The sequence below is a fragment of the Mobula hypostoma genome, chromosome 3 (assembly GCF_963921235.1).
Source record: "Mobula hypostoma chromosome 3, sMobHyp1.1, whole genome shotgun sequence".
In the NCBI taxonomy this organism is placed as follows: domain Eukaryota; kingdom Metazoa; phylum Chordata; class Chondrichthyes; order Myliobatiformes; family Myliobatidae; genus Mobula; species Mobula hypostoma.
The window spans coordinates 172,631,488-172,651,103 of NC_086099.1; the positions used below are offsets into that span (position 1 = coordinate 172,631,488).

The 19,616-nt window shown below is 38.2% G+C and overlaps 1 protein-coding gene across 4 annotated transcripts in view; it reads right to left on the bottom strand.

The window, feature by feature from the left end:
• The window catches only part of akap9 (A kinase (PRKA) anchor protein 9), a 209,777-nt gene that overhangs the window by 77,985 nt on the left and 112,176 nt on the right, over positions 1-19,616 (bottom strand). For 3 of the 4 annotated variants that reach the window (XM_063044116.1, XM_063044117.1, XM_063044114.1), the window contains 3 exons: positions 8,045-8,257; positions 4,453-4,488; positions 3,221-3,453 (listed from right to left, as the gene is read on the bottom strand). In XM_063044116.1, coding sequence (XP_062900186.1) covers positions 3,221-3,453; positions 4,453-4,488; positions 8,045-8,257 — 482 coding nt within the window. The remainder of the gene's footprint in view (positions 1-3,220; positions 3,454-4,452; positions 4,489-8,044; positions 8,258-19,616) is intronic. The other variant, XM_063044115.1, reaches the window with a different exon arrangement.

Sequence of the window (19,616 nt, forward strand, 5' to 3'; positions counted from 1 at the left end):
AAGGGACGCGCTCAGACCGAAGGTTTGAGATGCGTCTACTTTAACGCAAGGTGTGTTGTGATCAAAGCGGATGAGGTTAGAGGGTGGATCAGTACTTGAAGATATGATGTGGTGGCCATTACAGAGACTTGGATGGCTCAGGGACAGGAATGGTTACTTCAAGTGCCGGGATTTAGATGTTTCAGAAAGGACAGGGAGGGAGGCAAAAGAGATGGGAGCATGGCACTGTTGATCAGAGATAGTGTCACGGCTGCAGAAAAGGTGGATGCCATGGAGGGATTGTCTACGGAGTCTCTGTGGGTGGAAGTTAGGAACAGGAAGGGGTCAATAACTTTACTGGGTGTTTTTTATAGGCCCCCCAATACTAACAGGGATATCAAGGAGCAGATAGGCAAACAGATCCTGGAAAGCTGTAAGAATAACACCTAAAGCAAGGGGTTTAGATGGGGTGGAGTTTGTTAGGTGTGTTCAGGAAGGTTTCTTGACACAATATGTAGATAAGCCTACAAGAGGAGAGGCTGTACTTGATTTGGTATTGGGAAATGAACTTGGTCAGGAGCCAGCTCTCTCAGTGGGAGAGCATTTTGGAGATAGTGATCATAATTCCATCTCCTTTACCACAGCATTGTAGAGAGATAGGAACAGACAAGTTAGAAGAGTGTTTAATTGGGGAATTATGAGGCTATCAGGCAGGATATTGGAAGCTTAAATTGGAAACAGATGTTCTCAGGGGAAAAGTACAGAAGAAATGTGGCAAACGTTCAGGGGATATTTGTGTGGAGTTCTGCATAGCTATGTTCCAATGAGACAGGGAAATTATGGTAGGGTACAGGAACCATGGTGTACAAAGGCTGTAATAAATCTAGTCAAGAAGAAAAGAAAAGCTTACAAAAGGTTCAGAGAGCTAGGTAATGTTAGAGATCTAGAAGATTATAAGTCTAATAGAGGGAGCTTAAGAAGGAAATTAGGAGATCCAGAAGGGGCCATGAGAAGGCCTTGGCGGGCAGGATTAAGGAAAACCCCAAGGCATTCTATAAGTATGTGAAGAGCAAGAGGATAAGACGTGAAAGAATAGGACCTATCCAGTGTGAGAGTGGGCAAGTGTGTATGGAACCGGAGGAAACAGCAGAGGTACTTAATGGATACTTTACTTCAGTATTCACTATGGGAAAGAATCTTGGTGATTGTAGAGATGACTTGCAGCAGACTGAAAAGCTTGAACATGTAGATATTAAGAAACAGGATGTGCTGGAGCTTTTGGAAAGCATCAAGTTGGATAAGTCTCCGGGACCGGATGAAATGTACCCCAGGCTACTGTGGGAGGTGAGGGAGGAGATTGCTGAGCCTCTGGCGATGATCTTTGCACCATCAGTGGGAATGGGAGAGGTTCCAGAGGATTGGAGCATTGCAGATGTTGTTCCTTTATTCAAGAAAGGGAGTAGAGAAAATTATAGACCAGTGAGTCTTACCTCAGTGGTTGGTAAGCTAATGGAGAAGATTCTGAGAGGCAGGATTTATGATCATTTGGACAGGCATAATATGATTAGGAATAGTCAGCATGGCTTTGTCAAAGGCAGGTCGTGCCTTACGAGCCTGACTGAATTTTTTGAGAATGTGACTAAACACATTGATGAAGGAAGAGCAGTAGATGTAGTGTATATGGATTTCAGCAAGGCATTTGATAAGGTACCCAATGCAAGGCTTATTCGGAAAGTAAGGTGGCATGGGATCCAAGGGGACATTGCTTTGTGGATCCAGAACTGGCTTGCTCACAGAAGGCAAAGAGTGGTTGTAGACAGATCATATTCTGCATGGAGGTTGGTCAACAGTGGAGTTCCTCAGGGATCTGTTCAGGGACCCTTACTCTTCGTAATTTTTATAAATGACCTAGATGAGGAAGTAGAGGGATGGGTTAGTAAGTTTACTGATGACACAAAGGTTGGAGCTGTTGTGGATAGTGTGGAGGGCTGTCAGAGGTTACAGTGGGACATTGATAGGATGCAAAATGGGGCTGAGAAGTGGCAGATGGAGTTCAACCCAGATAAGTGTGAAGTAGTTCATTTTGGTAGGTCAAATATCATGGCAGAATATAGTATTAATGGTAAGACTTGGCAGTGTGGAGGATCAGAGGGATCTTGGGGTCCGAGTCCATAGGACACTCAAAGCAGTTGCGCAGGTTGACTCTGTGGTTAAGAAGGCATACAGTGTATTAGCCTTCATCAATTGTGGAATTGAATTTAGGAGCCAAGAGATAATGTTGCAGCTATATAGGACCCTGGTCAGATCCCACTTGGAGTACTGTGCTCAGTTCTGGTCACCTCACTACAGGAAGGATATGGAAGCCACAGAAAAGGTGCAGAGGAGATTTACAAGGATGTTGCCTGGATTGGCAGCATGCCTTACGAGAATAGGTTGAGTGAACTCGGCCTTTTCTCCTTGCAGCGACGGAGGATGAAAGGTGACCTGATAGAGGTGTATAAGATGATGAGAGGCATTGATCGTATAGATAGTCAGAGGCTTTTTCCCAGGGCTGAAATGGTTGCCATAAGAGGACACAGGTTTAAGATGCTGGGGAGTAGGTACAGAGAAGATGTCAGGAGTAAGTTTTTTTTACTCAGAGAGTGGTGAATGCATGGAATGGGCTGCCGGCAACGGTGGTGGAGGCGGATACGATAGGGTCTTTTAAGAATCTTTTGGATAGGTACATGGAGCTTAGAAAAATAGAAGGCTATAGGTAAGCCTAGTAATTTCTAAGGTAGGGACATGTTCAGCACAACTCTGTGGGCCGAAGGGCCTGTATTGTGCTGTAGGTTTTCTATGGTTCTAAAACGCTGCTTTCACCATGCTTTCAGGCAGAATATTCCAGGTGCTTTCTCGGTTACATCCTGAGGAGTAGATCCTCAAATTCCCATTTTAAATATCTTAAAGGCAGAGGTTGAAAAATACTTGATAAACAAAGAATGGTTGATTAGAATGAGGCCTGCTTTGACACCTAATTTATATCTGCCTGTTTAAACCAATCTGATCCTTAGAAACATTTATATTTTTCAGCAGATTCACAGATGGAGGACAGAGTGCCTTAACTTTCTATGTCATTCTGCAGCCAGACACCTTGATACATTTTTTTGTGAAGAACATATTTAGCCTACAAACATTCTCACACAAACTGTACTGTCTCAAAATACTGAATTATAATCACAAAAAGCAAAAGCATACATACATCCAAGAATTTTCTGTTTTTCTCCAACTGTTTTTCCAGAGCCAAGATCTGTTGCTGTAGATCCAAAATCTCAGCATTCTTTTCCTGTTCCATCTCCACTGTCATGTTCACCTGTTCCTCTAATTCACTTTCGAGCATTTTCACCTGTTTAGTGAGGTCATTCTGTTCTTTCTCTGCCTGACGTTGCACGTCTCGTTTTTCTTTCATTAGTTTTTCTGTTTCCTCCAGAAATTCTGCTTATGAAGTAAAAGCACATCAGTTGGCGGGTTTGAAATAGCTAGGTAGGCCCTGTAAGCAGCTCCAAGATTCTTGTCTCTCTAAAGGAGTCTCCAAAAGCCTTGATAAACCTTCCCCATCACCTACCTCCATAGCAAACATGAAGAACCACAACCATGAGAAGCCACTTATGTAATCAATTGTTAAATAGTGCAGAAATTTTGAAAAGGCAGGATCACATTAGTTATGCAACTTATACAATGCAGCTGATATGAATCCAATGCCAACCATCATCTTTTTAAAAAATATTAAACTGGTTAATTTGGTTCATCACTGAATCTTCACTCTTGCATTTTATCAGTCCTAAAAAAGATAATGCAGAAAGTGGCACTTAAGCTATTGTCTCGTTTACCACTTTGAGAAATGTTTCAGTTTGTTTTATAACTTTACCATATTAAACTGATGATATTGAGAACTGAAATTGATGTAGATGAGCACAACATGGATTTGACTTTTAAGTTATAGTAACATTAAAAAAAGTCATAGAATTTCATTCTCAGTGATCTGTGCCAGGCTCACTTACAGCAACAGCTTTGCCTTTTCCCTACTTTCGAAATTAAGTGTCACTGTAGCCAAAGGGGCTATGCTTCTTATGTTGAAATCAAAATCTAACTTGAGCATATTCATTCAGCAAAAGTTATCAGACAATTTGTTTTTTTTTTGTCTGTATTAAATGCTTCAAATGATTTTTTTTTTAAAAAGATGAGTTGTTTTTCTTAGGGATTCACTTTGCAACAAATAGTTAATAGGATGACATGCTTATCTTAATCACTTAAAGTATGCTTCAACAAATCAAAACTTGCTGTAATGTGTTATTTGATTTGAAAGTTGTTATAGATTAATAGATAGCGAAAAAAACCAAGCAACCAGCCAAAAAAAAACTGAAATTAGTATAACTCAATTTTCCAAATGTGCACGATCCGATTGCAGACTGGCCATGCAGTATACAAACACACCTGCTTCTGGTGCTGCACCTGCAGCTTCAACCTGGCCTAGGAGAACAAAAAAGCACAGTAATTCAGATGCTATAAAGCTTTTGACTTAAATATGGTGAGTTCATGGAAAGTATAGCAAAGAGTTTTGTAAAATGAATTTAGTAGTCGTGTAGTTACACATGCAATGTCAAACATGGATATTAAAATGGCTGAATTTGATAGCGTTAACATGAAATTTCATTTTATAGAATTGACTTGAATGTGCTCCAACAAATGAAGTCCTAATCTGTTTAACCTTTCTCTATAACTCAACATAACATCCTAACTCCTATACTCAGTGCCCTGATTCATGAAGGCCACTGCACCAAGAGCTCCCTTTAAGACCCTATCTATCTGTCATAAAGATGCCACACTCCAGGAATTAGGGAGCTGTACTCCCAGACCCCCTTGTCCTGCTGCACACCTCATTGCTCTGCCATCCACTGTGCAAATTTTACCCAGCTTTGCCCTCCCAAAGTACAACACCTCGCACCTGTCTGCATTAAATTCCACCTGCCATTTTTCAGCCAATTTACCCAGCTGGTCCAGATCACACCAGAACCTTTGATAACCTCACTGTCTGTCCAGTACACCCCCAATCTTGGTGTCATCCAAAAAATTGCTGATCCAGTTTACCACATAATCATCTAAGTCATTAATATGCTTCAGGGTGGTGTCTGCTGACGAGGAAGACTAGCATAGGAGTAGCAACACTATTTATTTCATTGAGGTCTCTGAGTGATACATGTTTGATATAAGTATACATAGTTATCATTTTAAATGCTTAATTTCTTCATTTTTATTTTTCCAATCAAGATCAAGAGAGAATCCTTTTATTCTCTCAGTAAGCTGTCAAGGCAAAGCCACAGCACAGAGTTGACTACATCCTGTGGGATGCACAGGCGTGAATGGTCAGTTCATTCAGTCCTCTGCATCCAGATAACTGCAGGGTATTGCAGGCTGCTCATCCAGCATTGTGCCATTCCAAGATTAACCAGCTCATTATGTTTTCTGATTTCTTTTCCACTTACTTTGCACTAAAGTTCTAATGTTCTAGATGGCTAAATGTCATGACATACAGTAAGTACTTTAGCACAAGGTTTAATATGCTCATACTGATTCATTTTATTAACTCCTGGGCTGCTTCAAATTTCATTAATTAAATCCACCAGCCTCCACCTATCAGCTGAAGTTGTTTGCCAACTTTAAAAAGCTGCATTCTGTTTTTAGTCCCATATTAATTTGATGGTTCTGAATAATCCAGGCTAGAAAAGTGTTTGCTTTTCTAACATGAATAATTCAAGAATACATAATAAAGCTTTTAAGTGGCTTAACTAAATTCAATTTTTAAAGAAACAAAGATTACTAATGCTTACATTTCATACCTTGGAATGGTTTTCATCAAAATTTTCTGAGGCTAATCGAGTTGTAGTGGATTAGGCAACAGTATTTGCAACAGCATATCAAATCACCCAAGAGGAAAATACTTTCTACCAAAGCATCCATCATGTAATGGATGTACATAATGATCTAATTTCCTCTTATGTACCACATGCATGACATCTAGATTTCTGCAAGTAATCTGCCTGTATCAATTTCAAGAATAATATGCTGTTGCCATCAACGGCATTTCCTCCAACATATATATTCACATAGAACACCTGGTCTATTGAAAGTCAGAAACTGCCAATGAGCTTCTCACATCCAACATTCCCTCCAATTTTTTTCGAAACAGCTGCACGGACCAACCATTGGTCCAAGCAGGAAATTTTTTTTATATGGTCCGAAACTGCACTGCACTTTAAAGGAACACACATCAAAGTTGCTGGTGAATGCAGCAGGCCAGGCAGCATCTCTAGGAAGAGGTACAGTCGACGTTTCAGGCCGAGACCCTTCGTCAGGACTAACTGAAGGAAGAGTTAGTAAGAGATTTGAAAGTGGGAGGGGGAGATCCAAAATGATAGGAGAAGACAGCAGGGGGAGGGATGGAGCCAAGAGCTGGACAGGTGATTGGCAAAAGGGATATGGGAGGATCATGGGACAGGAGACCAGGGGAGAAACACAAGGGGGGGGGAACCCAGAGGATGGGCAAGGGGTATAGTGAGAGAGACAAAGGAGAGTGAGAGAAAGAATGTGTGTATAAAAATAAATAACGGATGGGGTATGAGGGGTTGGTGGGGCATTAGCGGAAGTTAGAGAAGTCAATGTTCATGCCATCAGGTTGGAGGCTACCCAGATGGAATATAAAGTGTTGTTCCTCCAACCTGAGTGTGGCTTCATCTTTACAGTACAGGAGGCCGTGGATAGACATGTCAGAATGGGAATGGGATGTGGAATTAAAATGTGTGGCCACACTCAGATTGGAGGAACAACACCTTATATTCCGTCTGGGTAGCCTCCAACCTGATGGCATGAACACTGACTTCTCTAACTTCCGCTAATGCCCCACTTCCCCCTCGAACCCCATCCGGTATTTATTTTTATACACATTCTTTCTCTCTCTCCCCTTTTTCTGCCTCTGCCCCTCTGACTATACCCCTTGCCCATCCTCTGGGTTCCCCCCCCCCCGTTGTCTTTCTCCCTGGGCCTCCTGTCCCTTGATCCTCTCATATCCCTTTTGCCTATCACCTGTCCAGCTCTTGGCTCCATCCCTCCCCCTCCGGTCCTCCTATCATTTTGGATCTCCCCCTCCCCCTCCCACTTTCAAATCTCTTACTCACTCTTCCTTCAGTTAGTCCTGACGAAGGGTCTCGGCCTGAAACGTCGACTGTACCTCTACCTAGAGATGCTGCCTGGCCTGCTGCGTTCACCAGCAACTTTGATGTGTGTTGCTTGAATTTCCAGCATCTGCAGAATTCCTGTTGCCTGCACTTTAAAGGTATCTTCTGAAATATGTATATGGTGAATATTTAGAATCAAAGTTGAAAAATTACATACTTTTGACTTATTTATTAATTGAATGGTATAATGAAATACAGTACAACAAAGAAAATCTTCCATGTTGCGTAAATATTTTTCGAGCTGCTTCTAATTCCAGCTGCACGTCAACAAAAGTTATGTGCGCGATAGTATTTCAGTTACTGCGTGGTCACACATCCATGCAGCTTAGAGGGAACAATGTACGTGACAGCAATATAGCTCTCTAAACTTGTGGAAGTGGGACAAGCCAGGCATTGCAATGAACTAGATTATGCTTCAAAGTGATATGCAGAGTAGCCACCAAGGGGAAACAGAAAGACTCACTGGCTATTAATATACTTCCAGAAAACTTCAGTGCATATGACAGTTTTTTTTTGTGTGGGAACTGCAAACTATGCTCTATTAGCAGTGAAGGAAGAGTTGGATTAGTCTTTAGATAGCACTTTGGAGGAAATTAATAAACCTAAACTCTCATGTTGAAGATACCCGAGTATATGCTGACTCCACAATTTCATTCTACTAATTACCTGAACATTCTCCAGCAAATCACAAACTAAAAATGATTGGCTTCTGATTATCAATGACTCAAACTCCATATTTCTGCCCAAGAAGTAAAACAGTAAACAGCCAAGACATTAAACTGGATAATACATACGGAGTTCAACAGATCCTGCATTTTCTTTCATTGCAACTCGTTGCCTTGAAATCAGTTCTCTTTCATGCTGAAGTTGTTGTCGCTCCTCTTCCAGTTCTTGTAGACGGCTACTAGTGTGCTGGAGCTCCTGGGTAATCTGATGCTGACTCTCAGCTTTCTCTTGTATTTGTCTTTCCAAACTAGCCTTTTCGTCTGTGTAGCCATCAATGATGCCTGAATGAGATTTTTATTAAAAACAAAGAAATATTCCCAATTAAGTGATAATAAAACAAAAAACATATATGATGTAAATAAAAAAGACACTGATAGCTAGGAGGGCCATATTGTTGAAGTGGAAGGATACAATGGCTCCCACTTTGTCACAATGGTTCTCTCAAGTGATGCTATGTCTTAGTTTGGAGAAAATTAGAAGTCGAACCTTTGAACCTATGTTTGATTTTGAGAAAAGATGGGGTTCATTTGCTCGTTGTTATCATTTGAGTTAATTGATGGATTCTCCACGATCTAATTGTAATTTTTTTTTGGTACTTTTTTTTTGCTGGTGGTTTGATGTTTATCTTTAGAAGCTTTATGTATGATGCATGGCTCTGGGGTTGAACATCTAATGGGATTTTTCTTTTCTCCCCACTCTTCTTGCTTAGTAGGGTTTGTTTTCCATCACAAATTTTTTTCAATCTTTATATAATGTTTTTTTTTCTTGAGACATTGTAAGTGTTGTTTACTTCGATGTACTCGTGTTTATTTTGGAAAAAAAAATGAAAAGATTTGAAAAGAAAAAAGACATCTAGACATTAGAAGCACATCAGTAACAAAAAATATCACAGAACTCCCTACAGATTGAATTATAGGTTAAGCACTCTAAAATTGGTTTTAAAGCCTAACAGCAGTCCAATGAGATTGTCTCTCTGCTTCCATTAACAATGCTACATGAAATCTAAGCTCCTCAATTTGAGCCCAAATGGGAGTTGGGCAAAGCAGCGTCAAAGTACAACATTGTCAAAGTACAACAATCAGACAAATTATCACTGTAAAAGTAAACCTCACAAGTTAAACTTCTTGCATAATTTCTTATTTTAGTTCAACAGTTTCTGGAAACAGCCTCTTCGGCCCAACTCATTCACACTAAACAAGGTGTCTTCCTGATCTAGTCCCATCTGGCTCACATCTCTCCGAACCTTTCTTATCCATGTACATACCCAAACATGTAATTGTGCACAACTACGAGTTCCTCTGGCAGCTCATTCCGTATATCCATCACACCCTGTGCAGAAGAATTTGTCTCCTAGGCATTCTGTAAATCTTTCCCCGCTCACCTAATACTTAGTTCCTCTAGTTTTAGACTGCCTTACCCTGGGAAGGTGACTGTGGCCATTCACCTTAAAATTGATACAATTTTATAAACTTCAATAAATCACTCCTCAGCCTTCACTCCAGCAAAAACAGTATAGGTCAATCCACTCCTTCCTCAGAACTCAAGCCCTCCAGTCCTGGCGATACCTCTGTAAACCATTTCTGTAGCATCTCAGGCTTAAGGACATCCTACCTATACCACGGTGACCAGTACAGCATGATACTCTAAGTCAAGGGTTCTCAGCATTGTTTATGCCATGGATCACTACCATTAACCAAGGGGTCCGAGGAGCCCAGGCTGGGTACACCTGCTCTGTGCAGTTGTAACGTGACAATGCACGTGACAATACTCAATTCTCAACCCATGAAAGCAAGCATGCCGTACACCTTCATCACCACCCTGTCTACCCATGTAGCCAATTTGAAGCAACTATGCATCTGTTAATAATGCTGAACAGGGAGCTGCCACGCACTGCTTATGTCCTGCTCTAGTTTAACTTCAAACTGCACATTTTCACATTCGTCCAAGTTAAATTCCACATGCCATTCCTTCCCCATGATATGCAGATGAGAAATCCTCTTTTGACAGACTTGTTGAATGCAACAAGTTAATATTTTTGTCAGTTATGTGCCGCAGAAATATAGACCAGAACATCTGGAGAACTCTCTTCTATCAGCTCCTTGGACCATATTTTCAACATGGTACATTTTTCAGTGTTGAGCTGCTTACACATACTTCAGATTCAACACATACACATTGTCAACTGTGCAATTAGGTACTCAAACCAACATAATTCCAGGACACAAGTAGAAAAAAAGATATAATTTAATCTCTGTTTAATACATTAGAAGGTGATTCTACAGAATACTTACCCTTTAAATGTTTTGATTTTTAAATAAAGTCAAATGTCATCGGCATTTAAGAACAATTATCAGATTACATTCATTGCAGATTAAACCTTTGTCTCATTTTACTAAAACTGCTCAAAGTTTTTATAGATTAAAGGTAATGTGTGCTATTTTAAATTGATTCAAATTATGATTAAGTTCATTTCAAAATTCGAAGATGAGGTAATATTTCTCAAGTCTGATTAAATCCATATTTTTCTTGAAGGAACACATTAATACTGAAACCAGTAAACAGGCTCTTTGATCAATCCAAACTTTGACAATTAGAAAATTGAGGGGATAAAGTTACCCCAATTTACAAAAAATGCTAGTGAATGAACCTTTAGTGTACAGTTTTTTTATTAAAACTCTAAAGCATAGCTAAAATGTTAATGCTGTCGAATAACAGGATAATAGAGTTGACCTTGGATTACTGTGCTTCAGTACAATTATCAGTTTCCAAAAAAAAATTAAGTTATATTGTAAAAGAGGAATTTCTGCAAATTTAAACATCAACTTACTGAATTGCTGGATCATTTATCTAATTAAGCATCACTAACTTGAAAGTAGTAATTCAAATACTTATTAATTGCCTAGTACCTTATTTCATATAGTGAGATAACCCAATCAATTTTGAATTCTATCCATCAAATGTATATGTTTAATTATTCAGTGCAATTGATGTGACATGTCAGGTCTGCCCAAACAATGACCTGCATATTTTTCAGCATGACCTGCTGAAGTGATGCACTCCTTTAGGTAAGGCTTGGATATTCCATTGTGTTCAAAAGTCAAAGTGAAGGAAGTGAGATCCCCTTCAGCCTGCCAGATGATTGCATTCCTTACATTAATGGCTAGATGATCTACCTTATTGAATTTGAAAGAGGTCAATCCTCCTACTACATTTCAATGGTTTTCTCAAACTATATCTTGCTTAAATTTAGAGAAAATCAGAAGTGGCACCTCTGATCCTTCGGTTAAATTTGAAGAAACTTGGAGACCATTTATTCAATATTTTCATATGATGTAGTTTGACCTTTTTCGAATCCTTTTTTTTAAAACTAAAAATATACAGATAGAGGAGCGGCGTTAACGACCTCAACGATTGTATCCAATGTAATATGTTAGCCCGACTTTGTTTTAGTTTAGTTTAGTTTTTTTTTCCATTTATCATCTACCATGTTCAATTATATTTAGAGTTGAGGAGATCAAATATACTTGTACTATCAGCAATTTTATATTTGCAAATGTTAGCTGTTAATAATGTAATCCCATTCTCTGTTTATCAATATTATTGTTATGTTTATAATTTTGAAAATTAATAAAAAGACTCAAAAAGATCAATCCTTGAAAGTGGCAACACAGGTAGGTAGGCACATCAGATACTGGCCTTCATTAGACAGGGCAGTACTGAAGTAGGGAGTTTATGCTACAACTGATAAAGGCAAGGCAGTGGATGTCGTCTGCAAGTAATTAGCAAGGCCTTTGAAAAGATCCTGCACAGGAGGTTGGTCAAGAAAGATTAGCCACTTGGTATTCAAGATAAGTTAGTAAATTGAATTATACATTGGCTTCGTGAAAGAAGCCAGAGGTTGGTAGTTGATGGTTACCTCTTTGGCTGGAGGCCTGTGACTACTGGTATGCCGCAGGATCGGTGCAGAGTCTGTTGTTATTTATCATCTGGGTTGATAATGTAATAAACCGCGTAAATCAGCAAATTTGCAGGTGACACTAAAACTGGGGGGTGTAGTGGACAATGAGGAAAACTATCAAAGCATGCAGTGGGATCTGGACCAGCTGTAAAAATGGGCTGAAAAAAGTGGCAGACGGAATTTAATGCAGACGAATATTAGGTGTTGCACTTTGAGAGGACAAACCAGGGTAGGACTTACACGGTGAGTGGTAGGGCACTGAAGACTGTGGTAGAACAGAGGAATACAAATCCATAATTCCTTGAAAGTGGTATCAAAGGTAAAGAAAGCTTTTGGCACACTGGCCTTCATAAATCACAGTTTTGAGTACAGAATTTGGGATGTTATGTTGAAGTTGAAGCGGCTTCATTTTGGAGTATTGTATGCAGCTTTGGTCACCTGTCTATAGGAAAGATATCAGTGAGATTGAAAGTGCAGAGAAAATCTACAAGGACGTTGCCAGGATTCGAGGACCTGGGTTATAGTGAAAGGTTGAATAGGTGAGGACTTCATTCCCTAGAGCATCGGAGAATGAGGGGAGATTTAATAAAATTATAGGGTATACAGATAGGTGAGATAGGTAAGCAGGCTTTTTTCACTGAGGTTGGGTGAGACTACAACTAGAGGTCATGGGTTAAGGGTGAAAGGTGAAACGTTTAAGGGGAACTTCTTCACTCAGAGGGTGGTGAGAGTGTGCAACGAGCTGCCAGTGGAAGTGGTGGATGTGGGTTTGAATTCAACACTTGAAAGAAAATTGGATAGGATGGTAGGGATATGGAGGTCTATGGTCCGGGTGCAGGTCAATGGGACCAGGCAGGTTATGAGTTTGGCATGGACTAGTTGGGCCGAAGGGCCTGCTTCTGAGCTCTACTGTTCTATTGCTCTATGACTTTATAAAATGTTGGTCACACTACTGCTGAAGTTCTGATTAGTAAGGTACAGGAGAGGATTCAGAGGAGATTCACCAGGCCACTGCCTGAAATGGAGCATGTCAGCTATGAGAAGAGACCAGAGAAGCAAGCTCTGCTCTCCCTGAAGTGGGGAAGGGGGGGTTTAAAAGTCAACATAATCGAGGAATGTAAAATGATGATGAGTAAAATATATAAGAGGACAGGTTTAAGGCAAGCGGAGGGGTGTAAAGAGCGTCAGAGCGACCTTCTTTACCCAGAGAGGGCTAAGCACCCAGAATGCATTGCTGGAGAGAGTGTTTTTAGCTGGGTCATTAACACTATTTAAGTGTCTAGAGATTATCTATAGATGGTTACGGACCAAGTGCTAAGAGATAGGGTTCATATGGAAGGGTGTCCAATGGGCCAAATGCCTTTTTTCTATGCTGTATGATTCTATGATTCTAAGTGTAAGGACAGAATGTATGCCTTAAATAAAGACTGATACACATTTTCATGTCTTGGTCTTATTAGCTCCACTCTGCAACCCCATTGTTTTTGACTGATCAGTCAAACTAAAATGTTAATGCTTTAACTGAGAAGTTATCAAGAATGCTTCTTAGTAAGCTAGTAACCTTATTCTACACTAACATTAGTTAGCCAGCTTAAGCTAGATGTTACTTTCATATTACCATTAAGAGAAAACAGCAACTTGTGTAATTTAAAATGAGTTAAACAGGCAAAATATCATTGAAGTCTTAATCCACACAAAATATCTAAATCTGAAAGATAGGCAGAAGCTCATACAAATGCTAAAATTAATTTTTTAAAAAATCTCCCAAACAACGTACTGTTCTCCTGCACAATAGAACATATATAAATACCCTGCAACTAAACGTAAGCCAAATTTACTTAAGTTGCAAAATTAAGGATGAAATTGCGAATTTTATGCAGATTGAATTTTATATATCTGCAAAATGTTGGAAGAATAAAACATTTCTGAACAAGAAGTGTTTGCGGTACCTTTGATCTATATTCTGGCTCTGGTTTAACCTGCAATAACCATTTAACAACACCTGATATACCCTTTACTGTGTATCACCACTCTGAAGAGTGATAAGGATACCTACATGCGAGATAAAGCAATCTGTATGCTACACTAATCCAACATCAAAAGCACCACAGTGGCCAGCCACACTAAATGATAGTATTGGAAAGCAGTTTTCATTTCAGAAGGTATTAAGTTTCCCTTGAAATGCATAATTTACACATACTATTCACCATGTATCATGAACCAGTGAATTTTTAATCAAGTGAATGTTATCTCAAGTATTTATTCTGCTAATGTAATGGAAAATTTAACGTTCAAAAGATCAGAACAAGATTTTCAGATTTTGAAAATCCTTCAAGTACATTTTTACCTCCTCAAATAAACTATTTAAATTTATGTTTAAAAAGTATAATTTACAATGCTGATATCACCTTTTAATTACATATATCATTGGGAATTCTTAATTATTTTTCATGTAATGATAAAATCTTCAGCTTTTTTGATAATACATTGCAAACAAATGCCAGCTTAGCCAAAGACTAATTAGTTTGATGTTCTTCAATTATGTCATAAGATCCAACAAAATTGCCACCTGCAATTGCACTATACAGAATTTATGTTTAGGATGTTCAGGCCATATGCTTTTACCTCCTATTCACTTTTAAACAAATAAGTTAATTCCTTAAGTGAAACATTTAAAAGTGTAATATAATGAATGCAGTTCATTATAATCAGTCCTGACGAAGGGTCTCGGCCCAAAACGTCGACTGTACCTCTTCCTAGAGATGCTGCCTGGCCTGCTGCGTTCACCAGCAACTTTTACGTGTGTTATCTGTCCTACCATCACCGTTTTTACACCTCAGGCAATGTTTAAAGCTCGTTTTCTCTTCATCCTCCAAATAAAATATCTTGCTGCAACAATGCACAATTTTAATGTTCAGGAAGAACAGTGGTTGAAACTTAATATTCTGACTCCCCAACTTGGACTGGTAGAAAACACACTTTGTAAATTGGTGCACCATCATACTCTTGAGCACATATAGTACAGGTAAAAGTTATCTGCCAGTCTATGCTACTATACATGCCCCTGCAGTTTCTGTACACAAGCATATCATACTCTTAGAGATATAGCAACAATTTTTGCTCTGACATGTTTGAGCACTTATGATCTAGATTTAAAACTTCAGTACAGTGCAATAATGTCAGCAATGCATTTACTAACCATTACACTAAGCCTATCCAACTTGTTGCATCCATGATGTAAATTTTAGAGAAGCAGCACAATTCTCCCAAAATACTGTAAATATCTCCTCCAACCAACATCAGAATCAGGGTTATTTTTGTGAATGGAAGCCTGTGACCAAAGGACTAACATAGAATGCCTCACTATTTGTCAGGCACATTGATAATTTGAATATGAATGTAGAGGGTATGATTAGTAAATTAATTGAATGCAAGGTAACTGGTGGTGTTATTGATTGTGAGGAGCACAGTCTTCGACTACATAATGATATTAGTGTTGCTAATTTGGGCAAATGGCAGGTGGAATTTAATCCTCAAAAATGCAAGGTGATGCTGAGATATAAGCAATGAATTATGTGTCCATAGAAAGTACTCCGAGATCAAGGGACCTTTGGTGTACATATATATAAGAACTCCCGAGAGCAGCACAGTTGGATAATTAGAATATTAATTAAGTTACACTGTGAACTGCTCTAGTGACCAGAAATATGTAATTGCATTGGAGAGGATATAGAGGAGATTCACCAAAATGTCCCCCGAACTGTATGAAGAGGGGCTGAGAGGTTGTGTTTGTTTTCCTTGGAACAGAGAAAGCTGAAGTGAAACCCGACTTAGAGTAGATGCCAGGAAACTTGTCCCTTTAGCAATAGTGCCTATAATCAGAGTTCATAGGTTTAAGGTGAAGGGTAATTCAGAGTGAATTTGAGTAAGTTTTTTTTATTCAGAATTGATGAAATGTGGAACACGCTGATTGAGGGATGGTGGAGGAAGGTAATCTCACAAAACTTTGGTATTTGGAAGAGCAATATACAGGAAACTATGGGCCAAGTGCTGGAAAACAGGATTGGTATAGATAGTATAGATTAGCAATGGATAAGCACAGTGCAGGCATGGTGGACTCGAAGGCATGCTTTCTGTGCTCTATGACTTTTTTTTTGCTGCAATAGTTAACTGGTCAGTTTTATTTATTTAAGTGAACTGCTTATAAACAATTCAAAAGTAGTTAAATACCAGTCTGTCCTGAGAGCGTGAAAGGTGTTTCATTAATGCCAAATCTTGATTTATATTTAAACTGGCTGCTATAACAATAGTTAATCTTGCAAGGTTAATTCTAATACTGTATTAGTAAGTAGATCATTTCATGTTGGCAGCTCTGTTTCCAGAATAATTAGATTACTTATAAACTACTTTGAGATTCCAGTGGGGATGAGGGTGAGCAAATTGGGATCCTACAACCATTTGTGGTAAATAATGAAACAAATGAGAAAAAGGATGAAGATTGTAACTGTGACAAATTAAGGTTGAATGTCAGTGGCTCCAGAAATGTAGCTCAATCATCTTTAACCACCATCTTAAAATAAGAACTATACAGTTTTTGCTTATCTACATTGTAATTTCTTTAACTGTAACACTATATTCTGCATTCTCTTATCATTTTACTGCCTTGATGCAATTTTATATGGCAAGATATCTGCATTGAGCACAAATCAAAAGCTTTTCACTGCATCTCTGTTTGTGTGAGAATAATAACCTGATAAAGCAGCCTTATCAAAAGATAGCTCTCCGAATACACAAACTGATCCTAACAATATGGCTTTAACACGAGGAATTCTGCAGATGCTGGAAATTCAAGCAACACACAAAGTTGCTGGTGAACGCAGCAGGCCAGGCAGCATCTCTAGGAAGAGGTACAGTTGGGCCGAAACGTCGACTGTACCTCTTCCTAGAGATGCTGCCTGGCCTGCTGCGTTCACCAGCAACTTTGATGTGTGTTGCTCCAACAATATGGCTGTTGTTTTTGTCATGTTTTGCGAGCAGTTCCATCAGGAACAACCAGCATTTATACTAGCTTACAGAGTCTGAATTTACTAGCCCAACTCATTTCAGGAAATCAGCTCTGTGCTTTCTTTACTCTCTTGTTTTAGTCAGTTTTCTGGATATAAACTGGACCTACACAAGAGTAAACTTTTTTCTTTGAAAAACTTGGTATCAACTGATATCAACCTTCCTTTTAAAACTGTAAGAAACCAATTCACTTATTTGGGTGTAACAATTACTAAGAATTATAAATACCTATCTAAAGAAAATTTTCTTACTTTATTAAATTATATAAAAAGAACATTATCAAATTGGTCACCCCTTTCGTTATCATTGATTGGTCCAATTCATTCTATTAAAATGAATGTTTTACCTAAATTTATATACCTCTTTCAGGCTTTACCCGTTTTTATTCCTAAATCCTTTTTTGACTCTCTGGACTCTTATTTTATCCTCCTACATATGGAAAAATAAACGTCCTCGATTGAATAAAGTCCATCTCCAGAAAGTTAAAAAGAATGGAGGTTTAGCTTTACCAAATTTTAGGTTTTATTACTGGGTAGCTAATATATGGAATCTCACGTTTTGGTTATACTATATTAATCATGAGGACTGTCTCGGGTAGGTTTCTTTAGAAGCTAACTCGGTTAATAAATTTTCTATTATCTCTCTTTTGAGATCTTCACTTCCTTTATCCTTAAGTAAGATAACTGAAAATGTGGTAGTCAAACATACTTTGAGGATTTGGATACAATTTAGAAAACACTTTGGTTTATTGAGATTCTCCCTCTCTAGTCCCATTTTTTAAAATTATCTTTTTAAGCCTTCTATGACTGATGTGGTTTTTAAACAATGGGAAGGATTGGGCATTACATGTTTCCGGGATCTGTTTGTTGTAGGAAATCTTTCTTCGTTCGAACAACTGTCAACTAAATCTGGTTTACCAAAAACCCATTTTTTCCGGTACTTACAAATTAGAGATTTTCTGCGATCTCAATTATATACATTTCCTAATAGTACTGATAAGAACAGATTAGATGAAGTTCTTAATATGAAATCATTTTATAATGATTCAATATCCAATATTTATGATATGTTGTTGGGAATGAGAAATGATTCTTTAGACAAAATCAAAAATCTTTGAAAAGAAGATTTACAGACTTCAATTTCTGAAGAAACTTGGAATGAAATTTTTTAATTGGTTAATACTTCATCGTTATGTGCTTGTCATTCCCTCCTACAATTTAAAGTGGTTCATAGGGCTTATATGACCAATGATAAGTTATCTCGCTTTTATATGGATATATCTTCCTACTGTGATAGGTGTAACAATGGAGAAGCTTCATTTATTCAAATGTTTTCGACATGCCCAAGTCTTGGAAAATATTGGAAGGAAGTAATCCAAACTTTTTCTGTACTCTTTAAAGTAAATTTAAGCCTAATCCTTTGACCACCCTATTTGGTAGGAGGGGAAGATATCATCTTGAAGATATCTGATTTGCACATTTTGGCTTTTATCTCTCTTATGTCTAGGAGGACGCTTTTGTGTCTATGGAAGGATGCTGTTCCACCTAATCGTGCTCAGTGGTTACGGGATGTTATGGCACACCTAAATTTAGAAATGATTCGTTGTTCAATTTCTGAATCTAACCAAGATTTTCAAGATTTCTGGGGGCTACTTTTAAATTATTTTCATAATCTTTGACTTCTCGTTAAAGTACAGAAGTTGGTTAATAGCATATTTTATTATCTGATAAGGTTTTTTTTCCCCCTTTTTTTCCCCCCAGACAGCTTCGACTTTGGTAGTGGGTATAGATTTTTTTTATATAAGATTGTTTTTATTCTAATATACGAATTAATCTAATTTATATGAATATAGAGTAAGGAGTTCATTAATGTGATTCAATATACTGTATCTGGTATTATTATATTTTTTCTTTTGTTTTATAATATGTATTCTCTTGGGCTCTGTATTCTTCTATATAGAAATCAATAAAAATATTGAAAAAGAAAGGAAAAAAGAGAGGAAATCAGCTCGAAAATTCTGCACTTAACTTAGATGTCATAAGAACCACAAGTCTAATTCATTACAATTGAAATTTTGGGATTGTGAGCAAAAGATAAGGCAGTTACATATTTTGCTGTTCCTGGAAGTATTAGTTAATTATTTAACTGGGTTCAGTGCTTTAGAGCATTTTCAGTTACACTTAAAACTGCTAATATTTTAATCATTTCAATTTAAAATTACATTCTGAAGCATTCAACAATCTTGATTTACACAAAGCTAATATCATGGCTTTGCTGTTATCATTTTTCTTGGGGAATTGTATCCTCGGCATTTGTTCTTGCCTATTGAGATATCTGAGCTAAGTCACAGAAGGAGCTGGAGTTTATGCAGAGCCTTGTCAGTGGGGATCTACAGACTTAACTAACAATATTAACTTGCTAATGTGGACAAGAAACAAGCAAAGTTAAATTCCTATATGCCTTGCATCCTTAGGACTTCGCTGGTACTAGACTGGCAGATTTTGCATACCATTGAAGGTTACTTCTGTTAATACTCCAAAACATTTAATTGACCTTCCTTGGATGCCATGATAATTTTTCAGTAAATCTGATGCGTATAAAGGGAGTGCAGAGACTAG